At 40.3% G+C, this 26,097-nt stretch overlaps 1 protein-coding gene across 2 annotated transcripts in view; it reads left to right on the forward strand.

Annotated features, from left to right (window-relative positions):
• The first annotated feature begins 248 nt into the window (after positions 1–248).
• The window catches only part of DIP-theta (Dpr-interacting protein theta), a 42,921-nt gene continuing 17,072 nt past the window's right edge, over positions 249–26,097 (forward strand). The window contains exons 1-6 of one of the 2 annotated variants that reach the window (XM_017090495.4): positions 250–416; positions 9,050–9,646; positions 19,634–19,708; positions 23,943–24,040; positions 25,306–25,451; positions 25,593–25,654. In XM_017090495.4, the coding sequence (XP_016945984.3) occupies positions 9,325–9,646; positions 19,634–19,708; positions 23,943–24,040; positions 25,306–25,451; positions 25,593–25,654 (703 nt within the window). In that variant the 5' untranslated portion in view covers positions 250–416; positions 9,050–9,324. Of the gene's footprint in view, positions 417–9,049; positions 9,647–19,633; positions 19,709–23,942; positions 24,041–25,305; positions 25,452–25,592; positions 25,655–26,097 lie in introns of both variants that reach the window. The other variant, XM_017090496.4, reaches the window with a different exon arrangement.

The following is a 26,097-nucleotide window of genomic DNA, read 5'->3' on the forward strand; positions in this document are numbered from 1 at the left end:
GGCAATGATTTCTTATCCTGTCAACGCTCTGTTAACTGGATAACAGAGCTCTACCTCTGTTGCTCTCCAACAGGAAATGGCTCTCTTTGCCATTGGCCTTCGGCTCAGATCGGCAGCCGCACGAGTCCTTGCCGATGCAGGACGAAGTTCATTCGGCACTCGGCACTCCTGACGAATGGCAGCGATTATCGCCCTTCGAGGACTTTGTGTAATCAGTGCGTCCTGCTAAGCAAATTAGTTTAGTATGGTTTTAGTGCGCAACGCTGACGGTCGCGCTGGTTCGCAGCTCTACTCTACTCGCTAGTGCCGAAAGTCCGTGCGTTCGCGTTTCGTCACTCGACTGAGAGGACGCTTGAATTGAATTCCACGAGAGCGTGTTTCCGCAATCATCATAGGACAATAGCCCATTACCGAACGTAAGCGGAAGAAATAGCCAGAGTTAAATAAATAAATAAATAAGTGCAAGAAGACACGACTCGAGACGCTGGCTGCCAACTCCAATTTCGTACTTCATTTTTCACAGCCCGCTTAACGCAAATTGTGCCGGTCCTGGCTCCTTGCTGGGCATCCTGGGCTGGTCCTGGCTGTTTACCCTTGCATCCTGATTTCCCCTCCCCTGCTGATTGCATTCTTGGTGGCAAGTCGAGCGTGGCTCATTAAATGGCTGGCTGCAAAAAAAAAATGAAAAAATGAGAGTAGACTGCTAGACCGACTTGCGGGAAAACAATCACAGCATTCCTCTCGGCTTTTAGAGCCTGCAAATGGCATTTATAGAAGAGCCCTAGCCCTAGGGGCCAAGTGAAATTGCGGTATTTTATTCGTAATTTCTCTTTGACTGTCACGCCAATTGAATTAATTCCACCGAGGAATTTAGGATTTAATTTGACATTTAATTATTGCAATTAAAAGTGGCCTGCAAAGAGCAGCATCAATATAAAAAGCGTTTCAGAGGATATAAAACGGGCAGGATTATTATCACACAGTTCGAAACGGAATTATGAAATTTGGTTGGAAAAAAATGTAATTACTTTTGAAAGTGGTTGACAACGTAAAGCCGTGTCACATTAAAACTGTGGTTCGAAATTAAACCCATCTTAACAGGGCAAAGAGTAAAACAAACAAAAACATGTAATAGACCCCTTAACTAGTTATGAAATGGCAAAATAACACAGGAAAGCAATAGCATAAAAAATGCTACTTTATAAGCTCTAATTTGGTTACATATATAAAAAAAGGTTAACAAACAAAATTACAAATGAGAAACATTTCGTTAAGTGATAAGTACCTAGGTGTTTTTTCTATGCAATTTTACACTCTTACCTGCTAATTTTGCTAAAATGGACTTAAAATGGTAGTAAGCTGAATAAATATAAGCTTGTAACTGTTGAATTAATTGATTGAAGCAATCAATTTTGCTGAATATATTAGCCACCTAGAGTTTCGCCAACTTAACGCATATAAGAAATGCTAAAAAAACCCTTTTTGGAAATTAGTTTATTGTTCGTGTCGCTAAGAAAAGACGAGTCGTTTTAGTTTAGTTTTCGTTTTTTATATACCGATACTTAAACATACTTTGTCTCAAAATTTAATTTGAGGAATTTTTGGTACGATTATATACCTGATACCTATTTATATACCCTTTACTCGTAGAGTATCCTATTCGATGCAAAGTATGTAATAGGAAGCATTTCAGACCCATAAAGTACACATGTTCTTGATCAGGATTACTAGCAGAGTCTATCTAGCCATGTCTGTCTGTCAAGAACGCGTAAGCCTTAAAAGTTACAGAGTTGAGATTTAACAAGTAGATTCTGGTGATTTTGCTAGCACTTACAAACGCCCATGAAGCGATAGACTATCTGGCACTCACATTTTTAATACATTTAAGTAAAGTTTATTTTTTTGCCAATACATACTTATACTTGGTGATACACGATACTTGAAAATGAAGCATAATTATTTTTAAGTTGGACAACAGAGTAGTGGATATCTGCTTGTCTAGGCACTCAAACTTTTGCCTTGGCAAACGAAAATTGCTTATGTTTTAAGAAAAACCAAAATCTACATACACATTAGATAAATTCAAATTGGCTTGCATATCGTGTGTGTGCATATCGTGTGTCTATTTATGGTAACTTCGACATCGTTGCACCTCACACTGTAAATAAAATAAATTTGTTAATTTTGAAATAAAATTGTTGCAAGACATTTGTTGCGCCCAAAATTTGAAATATTTTAGATGGGTAAGAAGACAAAGTAAAAGAAGTACTTTTGAATATACTTTATAATTGGGGTAACTAACTAATGTGTAATTAATTAACAAAAGTATGATTTGCCACTAGGTTACCTAAACCTAACTTTGTTTATGGCTTTCTAGGCAAAAATACCGAATACCATGGTTTCAGTTAACTTTTTGATAACTTTTGTTCGTTTGTGGGTCGGAAACAGTTTGATCGCATCTTAAGTGTAGGACGACCAACAACCGAGCTTTAACTAAATTAATGGGCGCCCACGTCAATTGTCAGAACATTACAAAGGAGGGATTGGAATAACATTTGGCTTTTATTGTGTCTACAAATTTCGTGGAGCGCTGCTCGTCAGTGCTAATGAATAGGTGGCGAGTTTTGAGCGAAATTATCAAATAAAACGGGTAGCGTACCACACAATTACACACAATATTTTCGCACACACACACACACACCCAAAACGGAAGCAGGATAAACAACATGAACAAGAAATTTTGGCTGGTGAAAGCATGTACATTATGGGCATACCATAAAATACATACATACATGTATAGTTCGTGGCGGAATGCCTTCCAATAAGAGACATAAAATATGCGAGGGCACACACACTGGCGCACGTCAACCAACACTAGCACCAACACCAATACATGCACATGCGGATGAAATGCCCGCAGTGAGTGCGGGGAATATTTTATGCACTTTATGCGGCCAGGACGCCGCTGGCTGCTGGGGATCGCTAATTAGGCAATATGCACTTGATTGTGTTATAATCATTAAAACCGGAAATGCATGGCCAACCCACATAACACAAACGAGCGCAAACTCTCAGCCACACGCACACGCAAACGCACACAGATGCACAAAAGCTGTCAGGTTGCTGCATACTTTCTGGCTGGTGCAAAAATGTTTCACCGAACTTTTGCACTTCCATCAGAAAAGCAAGTACTTAGTCCTCAGGTGATTTTGATAGTGCTTTTTTGGGCAAATAATTTCGGGAATATTAATTAAATCTTTTGGAGAATTTCAAGAGCTCCGAAAACGGCTAGTTATTTGTTAAAATAACGGAAAGTCACATCAATGGCTGCGCCGGAAACGGAAGTAGAGGAAAGCAAACACGTGTCGGAAGAGCGGGTGCTTGCAACATTGTTTGTTTGTATGTGTGTCAATACACTTACACTCACTCACACACACACACACCCTCACAGCAGGCGACCGTATTGCATATGTAAAGCGGCTTGTAAGCTGGCCAATTTTTTATGCATTTATGCATTTTCCTCCCCGCTGCAGCTCGCCCACTGCCCCTTTTTTTCCTTCCCCCCATTTTTTATTAAAGCTGCCCGTTAAGAAAAGCGCAGAGACCACACCAACAACCGACCACGCCCCCTCGGCGAGCTGTTGCCCACGAGCAAACGCCATTTTGTAGGTTAATCAAATGCAAGACGAGGAAAATGCACAAGCTGCATGGCAGTGGGAACACGATGCTTTCGGCCAGTTAGTGCGAGCGGGCGTTGGAGCAAACATTTTGCCATCTTTTTGTATACGCATTTCGCATGGCTTGTTATATTAAAAGAAGAAATTTCCCAGCCGGGGAGAGAGAGGGCGGGGAAAAACAAGGAGGCGTCATGGCAACTGACAGCCAAGATGGACGGGGCTGTGATTTGATTTTTATTCCGAGCGATGCACAATAGCATCTGGCACTCAGTGGACAGATGAATTATTGCAAATGATGTAAACGCAGGCTCTAATTAAACTGAGGACCAAGAAACAGCAAATGTGTTAAATGCTTGTTAAAAGCACTCATTTTCTCCTCTAGCACTGAAAAATTGTGCATGCTTACTTGTTATTCGAAACGTTATGTTGCAATAGAGAACTAAAACTTACTTAATGAATTGATGCTACATCACAATTTCGTAATGGATTGCGAACTCGGGAGATTTGTACACAGAGAGAATTCTGACGTTTTCATCTGAGTTTAAAATGTTCTTAGAAGTAAAACGAAATTTTTGGAGTTGAAAATGTTTTAATTGTGTTTGAATCATGTTGAATTTACCATATATAACTCAACAACTAAACTATTAGTCCAGCCAGTACTTATAAAAAAGTTGCTTAATTAAATCCATTTTACATTTCTCTTCTCACCATTTCGTTCTTATATTGAGAACATTGATACCAAAATGTACTCACACGGTTTTTTAGAACGAATGTTCTCAATTCAAGAACAATGTACTTTAATATTTATCTCTGTGTGAGATTATGTTCTTAATAACCAGAGGTTTTTTTGAAACCCTAAGGATCATTTTTTTCAGATAACCTTCAAACCTCAAGTTATAAGTAAGTTCTTAAATAAGCGCTTGTTTGAAAAAGTTGGGGTAAACCAAATTAAAGATTATTTAATAGCACTTCAACTTTAACATTATAAGAGCCGCGCCAGCATTATTTATTATAAATTTCAACTCTCTATATATTTTTTAATTTTGGAGATCTCGACGTTTACAGGGAAAATCGGACGTGACTAGATAGACTTGACTAGGGATCCGGTTCACAAATTCTTCTGTTACATACCTTTCAACACATTTATCATACCCTTTCACCATACGAGTGATGGTCTTAAAAATGGTTGATTTTATTGACAGAAATTAAGCATAAACGGATGACTCGACGAAGAAAGCGTCAGAAAGATAAATATTCTAGTTCAGCTGCAATCCGAGCATATTTTCATTGGCAAAAAATGGTAGTTGGGATTAAGCTTAATTTAATGCCATTTTCTGCATATTACCAGCGACAGTTCCGGAACTCCAGGAGGAAACCAACAAGAAGAAAAACCCCCACCATTCCAGGTGACACAAACAAGCTCTTTATTTGGCATTCTGCTGCAGTTTTTGACACGCGAGTGTTGCAAAACGCTTCCAAAAGAGAATGTCAAATAAAAAACGGGGAAGAATGCGGATAAGAGGAGAATGCACAGGCGAAAGAAGAGTGGAAAATATGGATGCGGAGTGAAAAGAGGGAAAAGCTAGGTGTATAAGTATATTAAGCACGAACAACTTCTATTCCTGAGTGTCCAGACTATAAACTACCTTCGAAATGTTGGGTATGGATAGATAGATGCAAGGATATTTGATGGTCAAATATACATTGATACATTGAAATATGACTGAGATTCGTATAATTTCATCGAAACTTGAAACAATTTTTTAATTGAATTATTTATAATATTAAAGGTGATAGAGCTCAAAATACAAGAATGTATCTAAGTCTACTTAACTAATAATGTTATTCTTTTTCAAATACCTTTTTTGCATAAGGCGACAGATAGATACATTTGCTTATTAGATTATAATATTCCCCATCACTCCCCGACTAACGGGTACAAAAATGCCGGGTCCACAGGGAGATATCATTTGTTATTTCATTTCCGAAGCAAGACAGCGTAAAAGCCCGAGAAAGCAGAAATTCCGTGGATTAGCAACTGTCATTGACAGTTGGAAATCATAGACGCCATTTGGCTGGCTGCAAATTGCTGGCCGCATTTCTTTGTTTGTCATTTAACGATTGACAGCTGGCGATAAACAGAATGAAACAAAATGAACCGGCGCGGAGACCTGGCCAAAACAAAGGCTGCCCCACAACAGGCGAAATGAAAATAGTCGAAGGTAGAACAGCACCCAGCCATCAAATAGAAATGCTAATGGCACAACCAGGCCCACATTGAGAAGGTGTCAATTGCCTTGTTACCTTGACTTTATACTTGGCCAAGATTGCCCAGTTTGCCGGGGCATTTTGTGTCCTTCTTGGCCAGGCTATTTATCATTATGACATTGCCGGACTTGGTCGGGCTGATTTGCCTTGGGAGCAGCAGATGGGTCCCGGGTCTCTAAGCTGTTTACCAGAGATAACGAACCGATGAACGGAACAATGGCCAGACATAATGGGAAGCTAAATCCCGGCTTGAGTGCACTCACTTGGGAATCTTCTTTAAAGGGGAATATCACTCATTATTTGCATGAAGTTATTTCAAATGCTGACCAGTTAGCATTAAAATGCTGCCAAGCAAGCGAAAAAAATGCTGCCCAGCTAGCATAAAAAGAAAATGTAAAAATTGACGATACTTTAAAGCTATGATAAGGAGTATTTTTAAATAAATACAAAGATTTAAATACAAAGATTCAGTTTTTAAATATTCATGCAATGTACCTTCTAATACAGTATTATACCCATTTTAAACTGTGTAAATGATTTTGCTTTAAATGCCTATTGAATCTAGAAACTTATCAAATATTTTTGATTTTTAATACAAATGCAATAAATTGAATGTTATTATTTTATATACAAGATTTATTGATTTAATAACAAAATGCTTCAGTTCCTGAAGCTTATAGTTCACATAGACATAAACTTTTTTGTGCATTCAATTTTAGTTAGAACTAAATATTTTGAAACGTATAACTCCCTTACAAAAAAGCCTCAAAGTTAATCACTAGATTTTCTTGTCCCTCATCTTTTTCTGGTTTTCACTCGCTTACGCCCATAAATGTCAAGTCAAAACACTGGCCACCTGTCATCTACGTAAACGTAACCCCATCCTGGGCAATCCCAGCGGGGTTCGGTTGTTATGCAGCATGTCAACCATTTAAGCCAATTTATTAAAGAAGACGTCATTTGTCACATTTCGTTCAAGTTTTCAGCACACTCGCGTTATCTCTTCCATTCAGTCCGTTCTCTTTATACTTTCACCCTTTTTCGCCGCTCTTTGTGACCGCTATCTTTATGATTTCTCCAGCGAACGTAGAAATATAAAAAAACCAGGCAATCCCGTCGAACAATGCCATTAATGGCCAAAGGCCACACGAAGGTGACAAAATTCTGACAAAAGAATAACAATAGAAGAATTCAACCCGGCAATATTTTGTTTTGTTATATATTTTCACCTGGTCAACTGATTATAAAACAGCCAAATGGTCCGCGGACAAGGATAATCAACGGTGGCAGAATAAAGCTGATACCGGCAATATTAATAACGGAAATGGCAGACCCTTTTCCCTTTCCGACCCATCGATAAAACGTCAGGGCGGAAAATCATGACCAGGGATCTGACCGCAATTAGTTGATTGCCAGCACTCAATTTCTTCAAAGATGGAAAGTGCTTTCAATTCCATAAGCGAGAGCACTCCCAACTCCTGCTCGGTATCTGTCCTTAACCATCTCTGGCACTTACCATGGGCCACACTCGACGGGAAATTAAACTTGTCCAAAAGTTTAAATGCCTTTCTGCCGCTTTCCATTGCGTTGCGCTTGACTTTTGTTTTCAAGTTTCCCTCAGATTCCCCATTGGCCTGGTTGAGTCTTGTCTCCTCCTTTCAACCGACTTTTCCCCCCCATCCCCAAGTTGGGCTGCAGCTCCGCTTGAGTTCTCTAATATGGCCGCACCCAGCAATTAAAGAAAGCTCCGGCCTCAGCATACAAAATTTATAAAATGATACATATAGTAGAGAGGACAGGAGGAAAAGGTCCCGAAGAGAGGGTGGCAAGTACGTACGATGTACGTAACCGAAAACGACTTGCGGTTGGAAAATGTTGCATTCTGCTTATGTGGTGGCAAATGAAGCACGTCAAGTTACCCATACGCCTCGTTGGCTGGCTTGAATTGAATAAACCATTTGCTTTTTCAAGGGCCTCCTTGACTCCTGCGACCCTGGGTCGGCAAAGCAGAGAGTCAAGACGTTAACATTTCAACAAAAGAAAAGATTTATACGTGACCGGCTAGGAATTTTGGGAAAGAATTTAAAAAATGTCCTAAGTAATCACCAAGGATCTAAACTTATTTTCTCGAAAAAATCATACAATAACAGAAAGAAAGAGAGAAAAAATGAAAAACTGTTTGTTGTACTCTTTTGATTTCCACAAACAAAAATATTATTTTTAGACCTTTAAAAAAAAGTACATAAGATCCAAAAATTATTGATATTTTCTGAAATCCAACAGGTTTTTCTAAAAATAAAAAAAAAATCATTTTATTTTCAATTGATAAAACAACTGTTATTCAAAGGCTAGATCTGTAAAAGGTAATAAATTATTATTCTTTAATAATCAAATAATAACTTTAAAATATATGTTGCCAACTAGAGTGTTATAGAAACGTCTTCTAAAATTCGGTTGGAATTTCTATTTAAAAAACGTATTGTTGCAATTTGTGCTTATGTAAAATTATTCTTCAACACAATGAGATCGCGAATTCTTCAGAGCAAAAAGAACCAATGAATATTGGTCTATACCAGTATTGCCGCTAATCAGCTTAGCTAGTTTGACTTATTATACGTATTAAAAGGAGATATGTTTACTTGTGCAATGGGGTATACATATTTAAAACATTTAAAAGGATACAAGAAATAAGCCATTGTGGCTTTATAAACTATTAATATACTGTTGTGTATCTTCCTTTCTTGTTTTTGATGCTCTCACAAAATATTGATTTTATAATTGTATTTGTATAAGTTTTAATTGTCAATTCGCGACTCTTTAACCTTTCAGCACAGTTTGTTCGCTGTTAACAGCTTTGCCACCCACATTTCGCCTAACACACAGTTCTGCATAATGTATGAAGACAAAAACTATGGCAGCCCGCAGAGTTTAAGGGTCTGAGTGTGTGCATTTATAATGGAATAATTATTTAATAATAAAATGATAAACAATTACTGGCGCACAAAACGAAGTATAATAAATGCGTTAAAACATTAATAGCATATCTGGTGCATGGTTAACACACATTGAATATTGTTTTTCTCTTTTTTTTACCTTTTTTATAGTGCACTACATCCGCAGGGGCTACAATTTGTGCTTTAACGTCTGCAGTAATGCATTGGGAATGTTTTCCAACTTCTCGGCCCAGAGCTGAGCAACACGATGTGCATAAATATTTGATAATTACGGAAAATCGAAAGTGAAGAGCCAGGATCCTAGCAGAACAGCAGAAGCAAGTGCCAAGGCAATCAGAGCGGCGAGGAAAACACAATTACGTAGGAAGACGAGGACGAGAACGGAGCGTAGAGGAAAAGCCCGGACCGGCGTTAGCAAATAAAAAATGGAAATTAAAATATTTCCGCTGACAGCGGATGCAGCGACAATTGCCGCGCGTCGCGAGCAGCGGCGGCGTGGAAACGCGGGGAAACTGCAGCGGAAGCGAGAAATGCCGGAAATATCCTCACGGCTAATTGTTGCCACTGCCACCGCCGTTGCCTCGATTATCTGCCTGTCCCTCTCGCTCTTGCAATCCGCCTCCATGGTCGCCGCCCAGGAGACCGACGACGAGGGGGAGCTGCACCACCTGGAGCAGATGCACCACCAGCACCAGGACTTCATCATCGGCGAGTCCGAGGAGCACGATCATATCGCCCACCATTTGGGTAAGTAACTACTCTATTAAATCATAGGAACACGGTCTGAAGGAGCGCACACAATCGGGATATACGCTTATAACTAATTAATTAGAGTACTGGAGATTTACCTAATTTGATTTTACAAGTCTAAGTTCTGGCATATCGTCATGCCCTATTTAATCAATTTTAAGCAGGTTCGGAAAAAGGGAAATCGCTGGCTCTTTAGAAAAAATATTGCTTATGCTTTTAGGAACCTCCACAAATATTAGTCTCAGCGAAATTTATTTTGGCAGTATTCAATTGGTACACTGATAAGAAAAACAAAGTAAGTCCAAGGATTATATTTTTTTGGTAATCAAGGCATTTATCAATGATGAAATTTCTATGTTTATTTTCTTTAAGAAAATGTTCGCCCTTAAATTTAAATATTTATGGAAACGACAACTTCCTTATATCTATTTTTATTAAAAAATCAATATCTATTATTTAGTAAGTTTATTTCTCTTAATTTAGGAAACAATTCCTTTTATTTAGTAATTTTACTGGATTTGACCAGTAGTTTTAGGGGCTCACATATTTAAATTAACAGAAAAATGGCAAAGACTTCATATTCTAAAATTCAGGTCGATTCCTTTTTTGAGTGTTGACTGACTATTTTAAAGGGTTGCGCATTTTTAAGAACTTGCATGGTCAATTCAATGATCATCGCGATTATTTTTTAAAGTAAATGTACTGTTTTTAGTTCACTTTTGGGTTTTATTCATGGTGACTGACAATATTTACTCCGAACTTCAGTGCCATTGGCGTCGATTATGTTCATTGTGTCACTATAATAAATTTCCTCGTTACAATATCTACAGAAACCTTATCAAATAGATTTATCATTCTCGAAATTCTGCAATACCTCCGGCCAGTGTAATCGAACCCGGCTCTGGCAATTTTCATAAGCTTTGGCTGGCCGGTCACAAGGTCAACTTTGACGCCTTTGCCAAGTGCTAACAAAAAGTTTTGAGTGGCTTAAACTCTGCACCCACGCCAAAGCTATCTGGATGTCATTTCAAGTGAATTATGTGACTGGCAGTCTGACCGGGCCCAAAAAACAGCTTGGCTCATTGGGCACATATTGGGGGTAGGGAAAATGGTAGCAGGGGGCTAGTACACTAAGAACGGATAAACGCTGCGGGGTGGAAAGGGCCAAAAGCACGTGCTTGGTTAGCTTTAGTGGCTGTTTAAGTTGTCATTGTCCGCCCAGAGCCCACAGCATAATTAAGGGGCACACATGGCGTATGCGTATTCCGGCTCACTCCTCGTCTTTTGGCATCTGCAGCCCAGGCACACACACCACACACACCCCCCACAACACATACACACACTCGCACAAGTGACCACTTAAGTTTCCTTTGTCTACAGCTTGTGGGCAACAAGCCGAATCCTGCGCCTTCGCATCCCAAATCCACCCATCGCAGTCCTTCTGCCAGGACGGCTCAACAAGTGGACAAACGTTGACATTGCACACAATGTTCAACCTCTGAAAATATATTCTCTTCCTCGGCGAATGTGTGTGTGCCAGTGTCTACTTATGACAAAAAGTGATTGACATTGTGATTGATGGCACTTTGGGTCGTCAGTTTCTGGGTTTATGACTCGACATGATGACCAACTATGCCGTTCTGTGACCCATGAATTTTTCGAAAAGGGTTTTTTGGCGAAGTGAGTTTCCTTGGGCTGTCGGGGATTTGCATGTGGGTTTGTTATGAGCTTTGTTGGTGGACTTGTTCTTAGGAGTAGTGTAAATATTGTGTAGAAATCATTTTAACATTACTAAGCGAGCTTGCAATATATCATTATACCCGTTACTCGTAGAGTAAAAGGGTATACTAGATTCGTCGGAAAGTATGTAACAGGCAGAAGGAAGCGTTTCCGACCCCATAAAGTATATATATTCTTGATCAGGATCACTAGCCAAGTCGATCTAGCCATGTCCGTCTGTCCGTCTGTCCGTCTGTCCGTCTGTCCGTCTGTCCGTCTGTCCGTCTGACCGTCTGTCCGTCTGTCCGTCTGTCCGTCTGTCTGTCCGTCCGGATGAACGCTGAGATCTCGGAAACTATGAGAGCTAGGCTATTGAGATTTGGCGTACAGATTCCTGAGCTTCTTACGCAGCGCAAGTTTGTTTCAGTAGACTGCCACGCCCACACTAACGCCCACAAACCGCCCAAAACTGTAACTCCTACAGTTTTGATGCTAGATAGAAAATTTTAACTGAAATGTATTGTTCTCATCAATACCTATCGATTGACCTAAAAAAAAATTTGCCACGCCCACTTAAACGCCCACAAACCGCGAAAACCTGTGACGCCCACAATTTGCATGCTAGATAAAAAATTTTAACTGAAATGTATTGGTGTCGTCAATACCTATCGATTGATCCAAAAATAAATTTTCCACGCCCACTCTAACGCCCTTAACGCTTAAATCTGTCTACCGCCGGTAGGTGGCGCATTTTAATCTCGCTTTGCTGCTTGCATATCTCCATTTCCCTTTGAGTAACGGGTATCTGATAGTCGAGGTACTCGACTATAGCGTTCTTCCTTGTTTTTTATGGTATTATCAAGTTTAACAAGGAAGAACGCTATAGTCGAGTACCTCGACTATCAGATACCCGTTACTCAGCTAAATAGAGATATGCAAGTAGCAAAGCGAGATTAAAATGCGCCACCTACCGGCGGTAAACAGATTTAAGCGTTTTGGGCGTTAGAGTGGGCGTGGAAAATTTTTTTTGGACCAATCGATAGGTATTGACGAGACCAATACATTTCAGTTAAAATTTTTTATTCAGCATAAAAATTGTGGGCATCACAGGTTTTCGCGGTTTGTGGGCGTTAGAGTGGGCGTGGCATATTCGCGTAACAAACTTGCGCTGCGTATAAGGCTACGGAATCTAAATCTGAAATCCCAATTCTCTATCTTTGATAGTTTCCGAGATATCCACGTTCATAATTACGATTTTTTGAAGTTTGTGGGCGGTTTATGGGCGTTAGGGTGGGCGTGGCAAACTTTTTTTGGGTCAATCGATAGGTATTGATAAGAACATTACATTTCAGTTAAAATTTTTAGTCTAGCATCAAAACTGTAGGAGCCACAGTTTTGGGCGGATTGTGGGCGTTAGAGTGGGCGTGGCACTGTACTGAAACAAACTTGCGCTGCGTAAGAAGCTCAGGAATCTGCACGCCAAATCTCAATAGCCTAGCTCCCATAGTTTCCGAGATCTCAGCGTTCATCCGGACAGACAGACGGACAGACGGACAGACGGACAGACGGACATGGCTAGATCGACTCGGCTAGTGATCCTGATCAAGAATATATATACTTTATGGGGTCGGAAACGCTTCCTTCTGCCTGTTACATACTTTCCGACGAATCTAGTATACCCTTTTACTCTACGAGTAACGGGTATAAAAACCTCTCAGATGTCTGTCATTAATATATGGCATATTAAACATTCGGAAACGTTTTCTTTTTACTGCAAGGGTATATACACTTCGTCGTTTCATAGTTAAGTTTTGTATTCCTTTTTCTTCTGAGAAGAAAGTTAAGCGAAAGTTAAAGTGATAACTATCATATGTCTGGTTGCTTAACTGAAATGTTTTCTTTTATTTGTTTGATGTCAATAAACTACAATAAGCTTTTGATATTTGGGCCAAGTTCCATTTTGGTTAAATTTAATTTTTTTTGTGATCTATCCGAATCACTTTCCTCTATACATGAAAATTCATTTAATGACTTTTATACTAATTATTATATTAAAACTTATAAGAAACAAAGGTGTAGAGAAAAATGCTGTATATTTAAAAATTTTAAGACCGTTCAACGATTTTTAAGTCAACTGTTTCAGAAGTTAATTAACTATTAATTTTGAATTTTCCCTACACAGCTTCTGCCAAAAACTTGGGAAATCATCCATAAAGGCATATCTATTTTGAAATTAGTTAACAGAGTAACGGGTATCTGATACTCGAGGCACTCCTCGTTGTTATACCCGTTACTCGTAGAGTAAAAGGGTATACTAGATTCGTCGGAAAGTATGTAACAGGCAGAAGGAAGCGTTTCCGACCCCATAAAGTATATATATTCTTGATCAGGATCACTAGCCGAGTCGATCTAGCCATGTCCGTCTGTCCGTCTGTCCGTCTGTCCGTCTGTCCGTCTGTCTGTCCGGATGAACGCTGAGATCTCGGAAACTATGAGAGCTAGGCTATTGAGATTTGGCGTACAGATTCCTGAGCTTCTTACGCAGCGCAAGTTTGTTTCAGTAGACTGCCACGCCCACTCTAACGCCCACAAACCGCCCAAAACAGTAACTCCTACAGTTTTGATGCTAGATAAAAAATTTTAACTGAAATGTATTGTTCTCAACAATACCTATCGATTGACCTAAAAAAAAGTTTGCCACGCCCACTAAAACGCCCACAAACCGCGAAAACCTGTGACGCCCACAATTTGCATGCTAGATAAGAAATTTTAACTGAAAAGTATTGGTGTCGTCAATACCTATCGATTGATCCAAAAATAAATTTTCCACGCCCACTCTAACGCCCATAACGCTTAAATCTGTCTACCGCCGGTAGGTGGCGCATTTTAATCTCGCTTTGCTGCTTGCATATCTCCATTTCCCTTTGAGTAACGGGTATCTGATAGTCGAGGTACTCGACTATAGCGTTCTTCCTTGTTTTCAACTAAAATTGCCGCTGATGTGCCAGCAATTGTTTGACAATTTTTCAACAATTCCCACGGACTGCAAAAATTTGTCGCCCTTCGCGCATTGTGCCTTCTATGTCAATTCCCCTTTATTCGCAGCCATTTTCCAGTTGTCTATTCCTGTACGTGTGTGCGTGTTGGTTTTTTCACACGCTTTCTGGCTGCAACTAAAAAGTATGCAGTAGTTTTTCGCGCTGCCAGGACTCACAGGACTCGCAGGACATCCAGGACTGCAGCCAGGCGTATGAGCTGCCGAGTGGAGCGGTAATCAAAATGGGGTGGTGAACAATCACGGGAACTGTTGGCCTTTGAGGCTATGTGTGTGTGTAGTCCTTTATTTGCCTTAGTTCTTGTAATTTGTGTTTTATGCTGGTTGTTTTTCTTTGCCATTTGCTGTTGCGCTTTTTTCGGTTGGCGCCCCCTGGCGTTTCCTTGTTTAAGCTTCAATTTTTATTTCCGCTGCCCGTTTGAAGATGCCTTTGTTGTTGGCTTCTCTGTACCTGCTTTTTTTCGACGGCTCAGTCAAATTTAATTTTCCCAACGGACTCCCTAGTTATACCCGTTACTCGTAGAGTAAAAGGGTATACTAGATTCGTCGGAAAGTATGTAACAGGCAGAAGGAAGCGTTTCCGACCCCATAAAGTATATATATTCTTGATCAGGATCACTAGCCGAGTCGATCTAGCCATGTCCGTCTGTCCGTCTGTCCGTCTGTCCGTCTGTCCGTCTGTCCGTCTGTCCGTCTGTCCGTCTGTCCGTCTGTCCGTCTGTCCGTATGAACGCTGAGATCTCGGAAACTATGAGAGTTACAATACTGGGATTAGGCACGCAGATTCCTGAGATTCCTGCGCAGCGCAAGTTTGTTTCAGTAGAGTGCCACGCCCACTCTAACGCCCACAAACCGCCCAAAACTGTGGCTCCTACAGTTTTGATGCTAGAATAAAAATTTTAACTGAAATGTAATGTTCTCATCAATACCTATCGATTGACCTAAAAAAAGTTTGCCACGCCCACTTTAACGCCCACAAACCGCGAAAACCTGTGACGCCCACAATTTTTATGCTAGATAAAAAATTTTAACTGAAATGTATTCGTCTTGTCATTACCTATCGATTGACTCAAAAAAAAGTTTGCCACGCCCACTTTAACGCCCACAAACCGCAAAAACCTGTGACGCCCACAATTTTCATGCTAGATAAAAAATTTTAACTGAAATGTATTGGTCTCGTCAATATCTATCGATTGATCCAAAAAATTTGCCACGCCCACTCTAACGCCCATAACGCTTAAATCTGTATACCGCCGGTAGGTGGCGCATTTTAATCTCGCTTTGCTGCTTGCATATCTCCATTTAGCTGAGTAACGGGTATCTGATAGTCGAGGTACTCGACTATAGCGTTCTTCCTTGTTTTGTACTTATCTCGACAGTCATCAGAAATGCCCCTCAGCTTAATTAGTCAAAAGTTTTTGTTTCCCACGCTGAAATCGCCAGCCAGAATATAAAGCACAGTATTCTCTTTTCTCAGAACTTCATCCCTTTGTGGGCCGTGGGAAAATGCAAGAAAGTTGCAACAAAGTGAGATCAGGTTTCTCGCTTTCGAGGATGCCACATCTTTGGCCACGTCCTCCAAACTGATGCGCTGCCAAAGTTGGCTTAGAAACTTGGCCAGCGGGAGATTGATGAATGGGCCGTGAAGGTGTTGCCAGATAAGACCCATCTGGATTTGGGGGTCCGTCGTCTCGAGTCCTCCTCCCTCCACGCTTACTGTGTAAACTCGGCTAATTGGAATCATTAGCCGGGCCAAGGCAAACACTTGGGAATCCTTGGGGAATCATAGACAAATTTGCGCAAAATTTCGGGGCAGTTGTTGACACCTCCCAAAATGATAATCCGGTTCCTGTCTGGCAGGCCAATAAATCATCTGGTCCGCCGGCGGCAGACAGTGAAAGAGAATTGGCTTAAGTGCGTTAGGAAAATCAACAGCGGCTGTCTTTGGCAGCAGGTGCTCAGCTTCTCAGACGTCGACGAAGGTTCCCTTCCGCCGCAAATAAAATGGGAGCATATATTGAGATTTGCCTGTTACAACAAAGAACTCCATAGTCAAGGGTATCGACTATTAGATACCCGTTACTCAGCTAAATGGAGTGCGAGGGAGATGGAGATATGCATGCAGTCAACCAGCTGTTTTAAAGATTTCACACTTTGTTTGCTTATAACTTTTTAATTAATGGTCCGACTTTTACAATTCTTGACATGTAGATGGGTATTGATAATCAGAACAAAATCCTATTAACATTTTTACAAAATATTACAAAATGTGGGTGCTAGGCAGGTTATAGGCAACAGTCTCAGCATGCCGTTACTCTACGAATAATGGGTATTAAAACATAAAAAGGCCCAAAGCTTCGTCCGCGTTTTTGTAGCATAATTTTCGGCGCTCTGGCAAAATATATATTTTCATTTGTTTGCCCTTGTTTTTTTCAGTTCTGTTTTGGCTACGCCTTCGCCGTGTTTTGGGCTGTCCCTGTTTCCTGTAACTGCGTGTTCCTCTTCCGGTTCCGCCCCTCCCCTTTTTCCGCGCCCAGTCAGCCAGCGACAAAGTTCGGATGGGAAAATTTAAGGCATATTTCTTGGCGCTGGGCCGCGGCAAAAATGGCATAATAAATAAATCTACTTTGAATTAGCGCCATTTACTTTACATTTATTCTCTGCCGCCGTGCAATTTATAGCGCTCAACGCACTCTTCCCTAGCCATCTTTTTATTTCGCCTCGTTTTTTTTTTTTTATTTCAAGATATTTTTGCGTTTGTTGTTTCTGTCGTTTCAATTTGGCGGCGCGTGCTTTTTGGCTAATGAAGTTTTGAGGTTAGACAGCAGGAAAATGGGAGATGCCTGGAGGTGTGCAGCTAAGTGGACATGAATTGGGGGCCGCTTTAAGATTTTGAGTAGGTAAAATATGGGATTTAAATGGGGGGAATAATATTTACTTATTTTTGGGCATCTTATTTGCGCAGCTTAAGGGAAATGGAAGCTTTTAGGGTCTCTAATATTTAATTCATTTCGGTAATTCAGAGGTATTGTATTGATTTGTATAACCTTGTTAAGTAATTATTGAGGAAAATGTTAAGCACTTAAAGATAAGAGGTTAGCAGTTATAAAAGCTTTGTTATTTCTGTGATTTATTAAGAGAATATCAAAATTAACTTGTAACAGCATCGCGCAGCTATCGATAGCCCAAATAAAGAAATGTCTTTCGCTATACGCGAAGATAGAGTGTTAAACATCAAAACTATTAATCATTTACCACAGCCATAAAAAGGAAGGTTTATATATATGAACCTAAGCTACCAAGATAGTTGCTGGGCTTCAGGCCCTAACTGAAAATGACAGACAATATTTTTCGCCTTACCTCGATTCCTTATCAAAGCTTCCTACGTTCTATTGCCCCCCTGCTTCACAGTCAAAATCGCTACAGAGTTGCTGGCAACACAATCCCCAAAATCCCAGACTCACCCATACCCGTCCTTCATTAAGTCTCGCTCTGTGAATCTTTCACGGTCACGTCGTATTGCCTGCAAATCACGTCATACTGGGCACAAAAAGAGCAACAAATGCAGACCAGAATAGGGAACTTTTTGTGCAACTTTCGGAGCACTTTCTTTCGTATTTCGGGCTTTTCCGTGCGCTGTCTCAGGCGGAGGCACGTAGCAGTTCCCTAGAAACATTTGTTGCCCCGCTCGATGCGTTTTCCTTGTATGCACATCGACCGAAAGCCACAAGGAGTGAGGAACTCACTGGCATGCTCGGTTCTGGAGATATAGAAATGGGAAATGACGGGTGCCGGCAAGTATGCAACACAAAATATTACAAGCAGCAGCAGGCAGTCCAGCAGTTGATTTTTGCTTGCTCCCCCTCTAAAGTCCTTGTTTCCCACCGAATTTCCAACAATTTCTCGTATAGACGTACAAGAAATCGAATTTATTGCATAGTCTTGTGCGTTTGCGGCAACCACAAAATGTATTTGCATTGCCAGCCAGCTGCGACAGATGTGGGAAAAGTCGGAAAATAAGGGAAATGCTGGAAATACTAGAAAACAGTTGCCTCCCGCCCAGTTAGCATGTGCTATACGTTTATTAAAATGCAAACGGTTGCGACTCGAGAAGTCGCAACACGAAAATTAATTGAAAATTCAACGTCTGTGCCCTGGCATTCAATTCGGCTTGGTTCCCCTTGCCACATCCCTGGCGAATGGGAATCCATTTGCGCTATTGACTCGTCTGTCTGCACGCACGGAGACCCGCGTTCAAGGTCTACCCTGGTTATAGATGACATTATTTTATGGCGCTGGCGAAGTAACCGGAAAATACGATACAAAAGTATGTGTGCCAAGGTGCTGGGCCGAATGGGAATGGAAATCAATAACATAATAGTCGGCAACTTGGGAAAATATCATTTTCCTTTGCCAAAACGACTCAATTCTGTTGCGAACAGAAAGCTCTTCAGTAAATTTCAGCCTCAGGTGACACTGGTTATTTCAGTAAAGTTTATATTTCATTTAAATTTTCGTAAATTTTGTAAATACATTGGCTTGTTAATTAACTTATCCGATTTCTATTTACAGTGGCCAAATTTCCCCAAGGCATTCTGCCCTGCGGTTCATGTTTCCACATTCGAAGCGCGACCTCATAAACGTAAATCTATTTACCCATTTGCTGGCATTTGCTAAATATTTTATGACGCGTGCCGGGAAATGCATTTTACCTGTTACCCGGGGGAATCGAACCCCCATCCCCATTGCGAACCCCCCCCCTCAATCGATTTCGGCTGCGCCACTGATGCAGCTGCACAAAAGTCAAATTGCAACTTCATTTTGTGGCTGTGAAAATTACAAGCTGAGCGTCTGCAAAGAAAGGCGCTGAAAAGTCGACCTTAAAATATTGGAAAAGTTCACGAAACGAGAAGTTTACCACCCCTTAACCCTTGGCATTCTCTGGGCGTGTTGGGTGCGGTTTTTGGGGTTTTTTAGCTTGCCAATTGCAAGGGAGTGCAGACGAGCCGGGGTATCTGTTTATATTCCGTACACACTCCTCACCGCAAATTGAATTTACACTAAGGATAACCAAGCCAATATTAACTACCTCTCTAAATGTACACTCTATCTCTCCGTCTCTTCGTTCCATCTCCATCTCCCTGGCACTGGATAAACTCAACTCTCAACAATTTTCATGGCTCGATGGCACTCGCAATGAAATCTCGCAGCGGAAATGCAAAATAAGGATGAGCTACTTGAGGACATACGCGAGGATACGGTCGTCAATGCGATTCCCGAGAAAGGTGAGTCAGTTGCAATTTCAGCTCATCCCCATCCCCTTTCACCGATTGCCCATGTCACACGACTTGAATTTCCATACACATGGCGAGGAAAGGGGTCTTTAGATGGGTTTTCCATCCCATGCACACTATACTACAGTACTATAAAGTTCCATACCTAATTTAAGATATTGCATTATGTATTTTCTGGACTGTTGCCATTGCATGATTTCAAGGTTGACACTAATCAATTATTAAGAGTTTTTGTGATTTGGCATTGTGACAATTCAACTTATATAAACAAATTTATTTTGTGCCGCCATTTTAAAGTTCCCAAATCTAATATTGCACAAATTAATTATTCACTTATTATCGAATTTGGTTTTTAAATAGTAATTTTAGATTTACTCTTTGTAAACATTTACATCATATTATTTATAATCTAATAATTTTTTCCAAAAAAGTTTTTTTTGTAGCTTTTTATGGATGTTGTTGTGCGGTTTAAATATTAAGCTAGGTGACTTTAATGAATTTATTACACACAAATATCCCAGCTTTTTAAAAATTAATGATACAAAAAATGTATAATAAAAATGTGAAAATGTATTTTGAATAATTTGAATTCCTGAATTTATTCCTCGCTAAATGAATAGTTAATGATACAACATATATACGAGTATAACAAAAAAGTGTTTATATATTTTCCGCATGCACTTATGGAATAAAAATTAGGTCTCAAATTTTTCGGATTAGTTTAGGAGGTGAATACCCAAACCCGAGAGCCTTTAACACACAATTAAAATTAAAATAACCTAATTTTTAAGCACCTGCTGATTGATTCCCTAATTATGAATATTAAGTGTAATTAATTGTAAGCCCGACGGTGACATTCACCCGAGTTTGCAGCCGTGCCGTTTTTATATCACTTAAACTTATCCCCAGTGTCGTCACGTGCTCAGTTCTTGTCAGAATCCAGCAGAATCCCCTCCACTTTTCTCCTTCCCCTGTCCCCCTCGAAACGGCGCCATTAAGTCAGTTGCTTTTCCCCGCGCTTTCCCGGCTTTCCCAGCTTTTCCCCATCCCTCGAGTGTCTCTGAATACGAGTTGCCTTGCTCTTGTAGCAGTCTTTTTGCTCGCTTTTAAATTTTATTTATTGTAAATTGTATTTGAAACGTGCTGAGGTTCAGTTTTCTCTGCCGAGAAGACGGCGGACAAATGTCAAGCTTGCCCTTGGCATGGATATGGGGAATACTATATATATATAAATATGTATATGCATGTATGTGGGATATGGGATATGGGAGAAAGTAAGGCGGCCTGCATGCGAATGTGTGCGTATATCTCGAGCACATCTCGTGCGAGTGTGTTAGTGTGTCGTGCAACTTAATAGAGTTGTTTAGCATTTAAATAGCGCCATTTACTTGTTGTTGCTGCCTCTGGATGTTGCCGTTGCGCTTATTAAGTTGAAATGCCAGTCAAGTCGACTTGACTTAATAAAGTTGGCTTTAAGCAGCGGAAGGAAAGTGGGAAATTGTGCCTAGTGAGCTTGAGAAAGTGGTCCATTAGGCACTGGCAACTAAGCCAAAGTAGTTTATAATATCAAATGGCAGTCTTGTTTAGAAATGAGATGTGAATTTTTGCTGAATTTCCAATTGCAACTGTTCTAGGCACTTAAACTTCTCCCCAGCGAATAGAAAGGTAGCGAACATTTTGAGTTGAGTTAGAAACATCCCTTTAGCTGTTTTCTTTCTTGGCCCTAAGCTTCCAAGGAACAGGCTCTAAGCGGCGATTTGCAATTTCTTTCCTTACATCATAAACATTATGCTAAGCACCCAGTGTCATGGGATCCCAGGGCTTTCCACGGCATTTATCCACTTCAGATACAAAGCAAATGCCCATTAAATCCTAATTTCATATGCCCATAAATCCACTAAACAATCACACTTTCAATCCCGAAGACGAAGCGCAAAATATGTAACAAATTTCCCATATTCACACACGACCGCCCCGAAGAAAGTGTGTCATAAAGGACCCCACTCACGCAGGCATATCCTTATTGTGTGTTATTGTGTGGATCGTATACGTATGTATCAATAAGCGGAGGCAAATCAAATGAGTTGGCAAAAGGCGGCAGACGATGACAGAACAGTTTGCCAGGACCCAACTGTTCGGCTTTGACGAATCGAATCGGAGCCTGTGTAATCGAGCTTATTAGTGGGGGCTACTAAGGATTCGGTTCCATTATTGTTATCAAGTGGGGCGCGCAAGAGATACCAAATGAAAGCCTGGAAATGCTCTTTCACACTTGATACGCAGAGTATGTTCCAGTAAATTCGCTGGTAAGATTAGCAACAGCTGTATAACACGTTTTAAGAAAAATTCCGGAACATTTTCTTTAAAGCATAAACAGGTCTTAGAGAGAACGTTTTTAATAATAAAACTTTATATTAAATCTTGTACCCGAACATTTTTGAAAAAATGTGGTCTGCAGTGGGTACTGTATATTATTACAAATATTAGTATAAATCTTGTACCCGATCACATTTCAAAAAAGGTGGTTTGTAGTGGATACTGTATATAATTAAAAATGTTAGAACCCTTTTTAAATATTCTATAAGAATAAATTTTATTAAGAAATACATTTTTTAAAAATAAATTAATTCAAATGGACGTAAAAGCATATTTTTCTTAATAGAAAGATCTTAGTTGTTTCAAAAATCTTAAAAAATTTTTTTTAAAAGATGTTAGCCTAAGCATCGTGTAGATTGTGAAAAAACTGGGACAAAACAGGCCCGTCCTAAACAGCCCGTTGTTAACGATGATATATTTCTTGATGGTCCTTACCATATAAGTGTTGCTTACGCATCCTTGAACACCTGCTTTATATGTACACATATTAAATTCCCCATGAAACTGCTGTCCGGAATTATAACGCCTCCTAACCGGTCATTACCCAACTTGTGTAAGGGTATCCTTCACAACTCGAAACGTGATGTTTAGGAAGAGATTAGGCGACAATAAACGGCAGAATGGGGACACACACAAGCGACAAGCAGAAAGTTGAGCATTTTCCCCGCCGCAATTGAGATTTACGGCCGCATCAATAAACATCAAAAAATTCGCCACCACCCCATCCGCTACTTTCTTGGCCATCACCCTTGCTTATCGCCTTGTTTACGCATTTTAAGTACAAGATTGTTATGTGTTGATTTGCCTTAACCGATGCGTGCCCCGCATATGAGAAAAAGCCTCCTTTTGGCTGGGTTCAACTTGTTTTTCCCCACCATCCTTGAATGTGTTTTTATTTTATTTTATTATTTTACTCGAGAGCGTATGCGAAGCGAAAACTTGGTTGAGGTTTCTGAGCATGTCGACGACAAACAAGAGCAAACACAAACATAAAGCGGCGGCGTGAGGCGGCTAAGTTTTAAGCCGCCCCTCGCTCGGCTTTTCCCCTTTTCCGCTCCGCCAGCAGGACGACCACAAATCTGTTGCATACTTGCGGGCGCGCCTTTAAAGTCAACGCGCTTTTCCAACGCTTCGCTGAGCAATCGCGTGAATGTGGGTGTGGGTGGGTGTGTTTGGGTGGGTGGTTGGATGGGTGGGTGGGTGCTGGGACTCTGGGACTTTGATTGACTGGTTGAGAACTGGCTGACAGGCCAGTCTAGGCCACGATTGTTGATGTTGATGTTGACGTGGGTTATGCTAAACACGACAGAATGGTCTCCACTGATACTGGTATCTGATCCAAGTCAGGGATCTCCAATTGAATCAAATTAAAGGCGGGATTCATTAATTTCCATTAAATTTTAGAAGCCTATGTATAATTTGCATTTTATACGGAAAGTAAACAGTGGGTGCTAGGTACTCACCACTAAGAACAAACATTCTTATTACCCAAGTTCCACAAAACTCGCCTAAATCTGTTTAATCCATCTTATAATAATTATTATTTCAAGATTATATACAATATTCGTTGTTTTAATAGTCGGATTATCTTAGAAAAAGGGCTCTTAACTTAAAAATGGCACACATAAGTTAAGCTCCCCTATTCTAAGACAAGTTTGACATTCGGTTTTATTAGTTTGTAGCCACTAGAGCATGTTTTTTACTATTCAGCAGTTGCTCTCATGTCCATTCGAAACAAAGGTAGATACAGATGTTTCAACCCTCGAATATAGGAAACAATCTGATATGTACCTTGTTTTAGATTAGATATAGAACAAGTCAGTACTTAGTATTCCCTCCTCTCTTGCAGATCTTCCGAAGTTCGGAGAGCTCTTGCAGAACGTGACGGTTCCCGTGAGTCGGGAGGCTATACTCCAGTGCGTAGTCGATAATTTGCAGACTTACAAGGTAAGTTTTGAACAAAAGCTAAGTTCTTCTTCGATTCACACTGTTCCTCACTGCGGAAAAACACGGAACTGTTTATTTTTAGCATAGTTGTATTTAAAAAGTAAAAAAATCTGTTCTGAAAATCTATGATATGAAATGCTCATAATGCTAATATATTAGATTTGTAAAGTTTATAGTTTTATTTGGAAGTATATGACATAAAATAGGATTTTCGGGTCACAGTGTGCGCTGTCAGTTGAAACCATTTGCACTTCATCGGCTGAAACGTGGCAAAGTTTTGGGGCCTAGTTTTCCACCTTTGCGTGTCGTTTGTTTGGGTTGAACTGACCCTTTTGTTAGGCACGTTCCGGAGCCCATGGGCGTTACTTTGATTTCGTGACACATTAAAAGGTAAACAAAACGAAGAATAAATCCCAATGAATTGCCGAAACTAAAATAGCAAATGGTATATTATCCCTTTTTGTCAGTCCGTTTTGATAATATCAAGCCAAGTTACTAGAGTCCTTTGTACTGAATTGTTATGTCCAACTATGTTATCACTATCACTGATGCATGGGGGCAGGCAAATTGAAAGCTAGTGAAATTGATGTCTGAATAGAAAGGAAGACAACAATTTCTCTACCTTATAGCTTGAGTGCCCCGTCGAGTAAGTTGGGTTTTAAGTCGAGTTTGTTTGATCGCCAGAAAACGAAGACGAGCCGAAAAACAACCTCAGTAACCGGTGATCAAAGAGAACTCGACCCTGAATTGCTTATTATGAAATCACTACTACCTCATTATTATCCTCCAGTTGATTCAGATTTGATACCATGTTAAAAGTGTCCCAGACCGTATAGCAATCAAAACTCAAAGCTATGCAATCAGGAATACTCAGAATCTGGCACAAAACTCACGGTCGTTCGCGTTGCAGTTTCTTTGAGCTATAATTCATAATACCCCCGATGACAAAGGCGCCCCAAGCAAAGGTCTTTATCAACCCGAGTACTAAGAATATAGAACAAAATTGAAATTAATTTTACATAAGCCCAAAGGCTGGCACAATTTCCACTACTTTGCATCGGTGGTTAGGCGCATTATCCAAAAAGCTTTCCACCTTCTTGGCGACATTTTCCCCTAGGTGTTATAAATGAGCTCCGACCACGCCAATGGGGCATTAGCATTGGGACGGGGGAAATCGCTGAACGCTTTAGTTTTACAACTCTAAATCTACCCAAATATAAACGGATTCTCTCACTCAAATGTACGTATTTTTTTTGTACTCCTAGATTGCGTGGCTACGTGTCGATACACAGACCATTTTAACGATACAAAATCACGTCATAACCAAAAATCATCGCATGAGCATAACTCACGCCGAGAAACGTGCCTGGATTTTGCGTATACGTGATGTAAAGGAGTCCGACAAAGGCTGGTAATGTATCCCCACTATCGAGTTGCATGTTCGATGCTCCTTGAAATATGAAAAATCTTCTACCCTAATTGCAACACTCTTCAACCTGCTGCTGGCCAATATTTACAACCATCTAATACCCAAAATTTGCATCGTTTTCAGGTACATGTGCCAAATAAACACGGATCCCATGAAGAGCCAAGTTGGCTACCTAGACGTTGTCGGTGAGTATTAGGCTTAAAGCCCACCCAATACCAATTCCAGTTAGCCCAATAGAACATAGTTTGTGCAACGAAATTGAGGCATGCACATATGTAACTCTGAAGCGAGCTCAAATGAATTGTAATTTGCCTAGAGTGGCTGGGTGGAAACGCTCAACAAAAAGTTGCTGTTGATAGTTTTTCAAATTGCACTAATTGCCCAGCCAAGTGGCGATTGAAAACTGGGTTAGGGAACCGCTGTTCTGCAACTTTCAACTATAATAGTACTCTCGATTGGTTCTAATTGCAAAATGAAGCAGCTCGCACTCGACTTAAGCCGAGCTCCGTGCCAAAGGTTTTTCTCGTTTCTTTTTTTTTGCGTTAAAAAGTTTTCACTTAACCAACACATTAGTTGGGGGCCGCAAACAGCGGAGAGCGAAAGGTAATGAAACAATTTACATGCTACG

Source organism: Drosophila suzukii, chromosome 2L (genome assembly GCF_043229965.1).
Source record: "Drosophila suzukii chromosome 2L, CBGP_Dsuzu_IsoJpt1.0, whole genome shotgun sequence".
Taxonomy (NCBI): domain Eukaryota; kingdom Metazoa; phylum Arthropoda; class Insecta; order Diptera; family Drosophilidae; genus Drosophila; species Drosophila suzukii.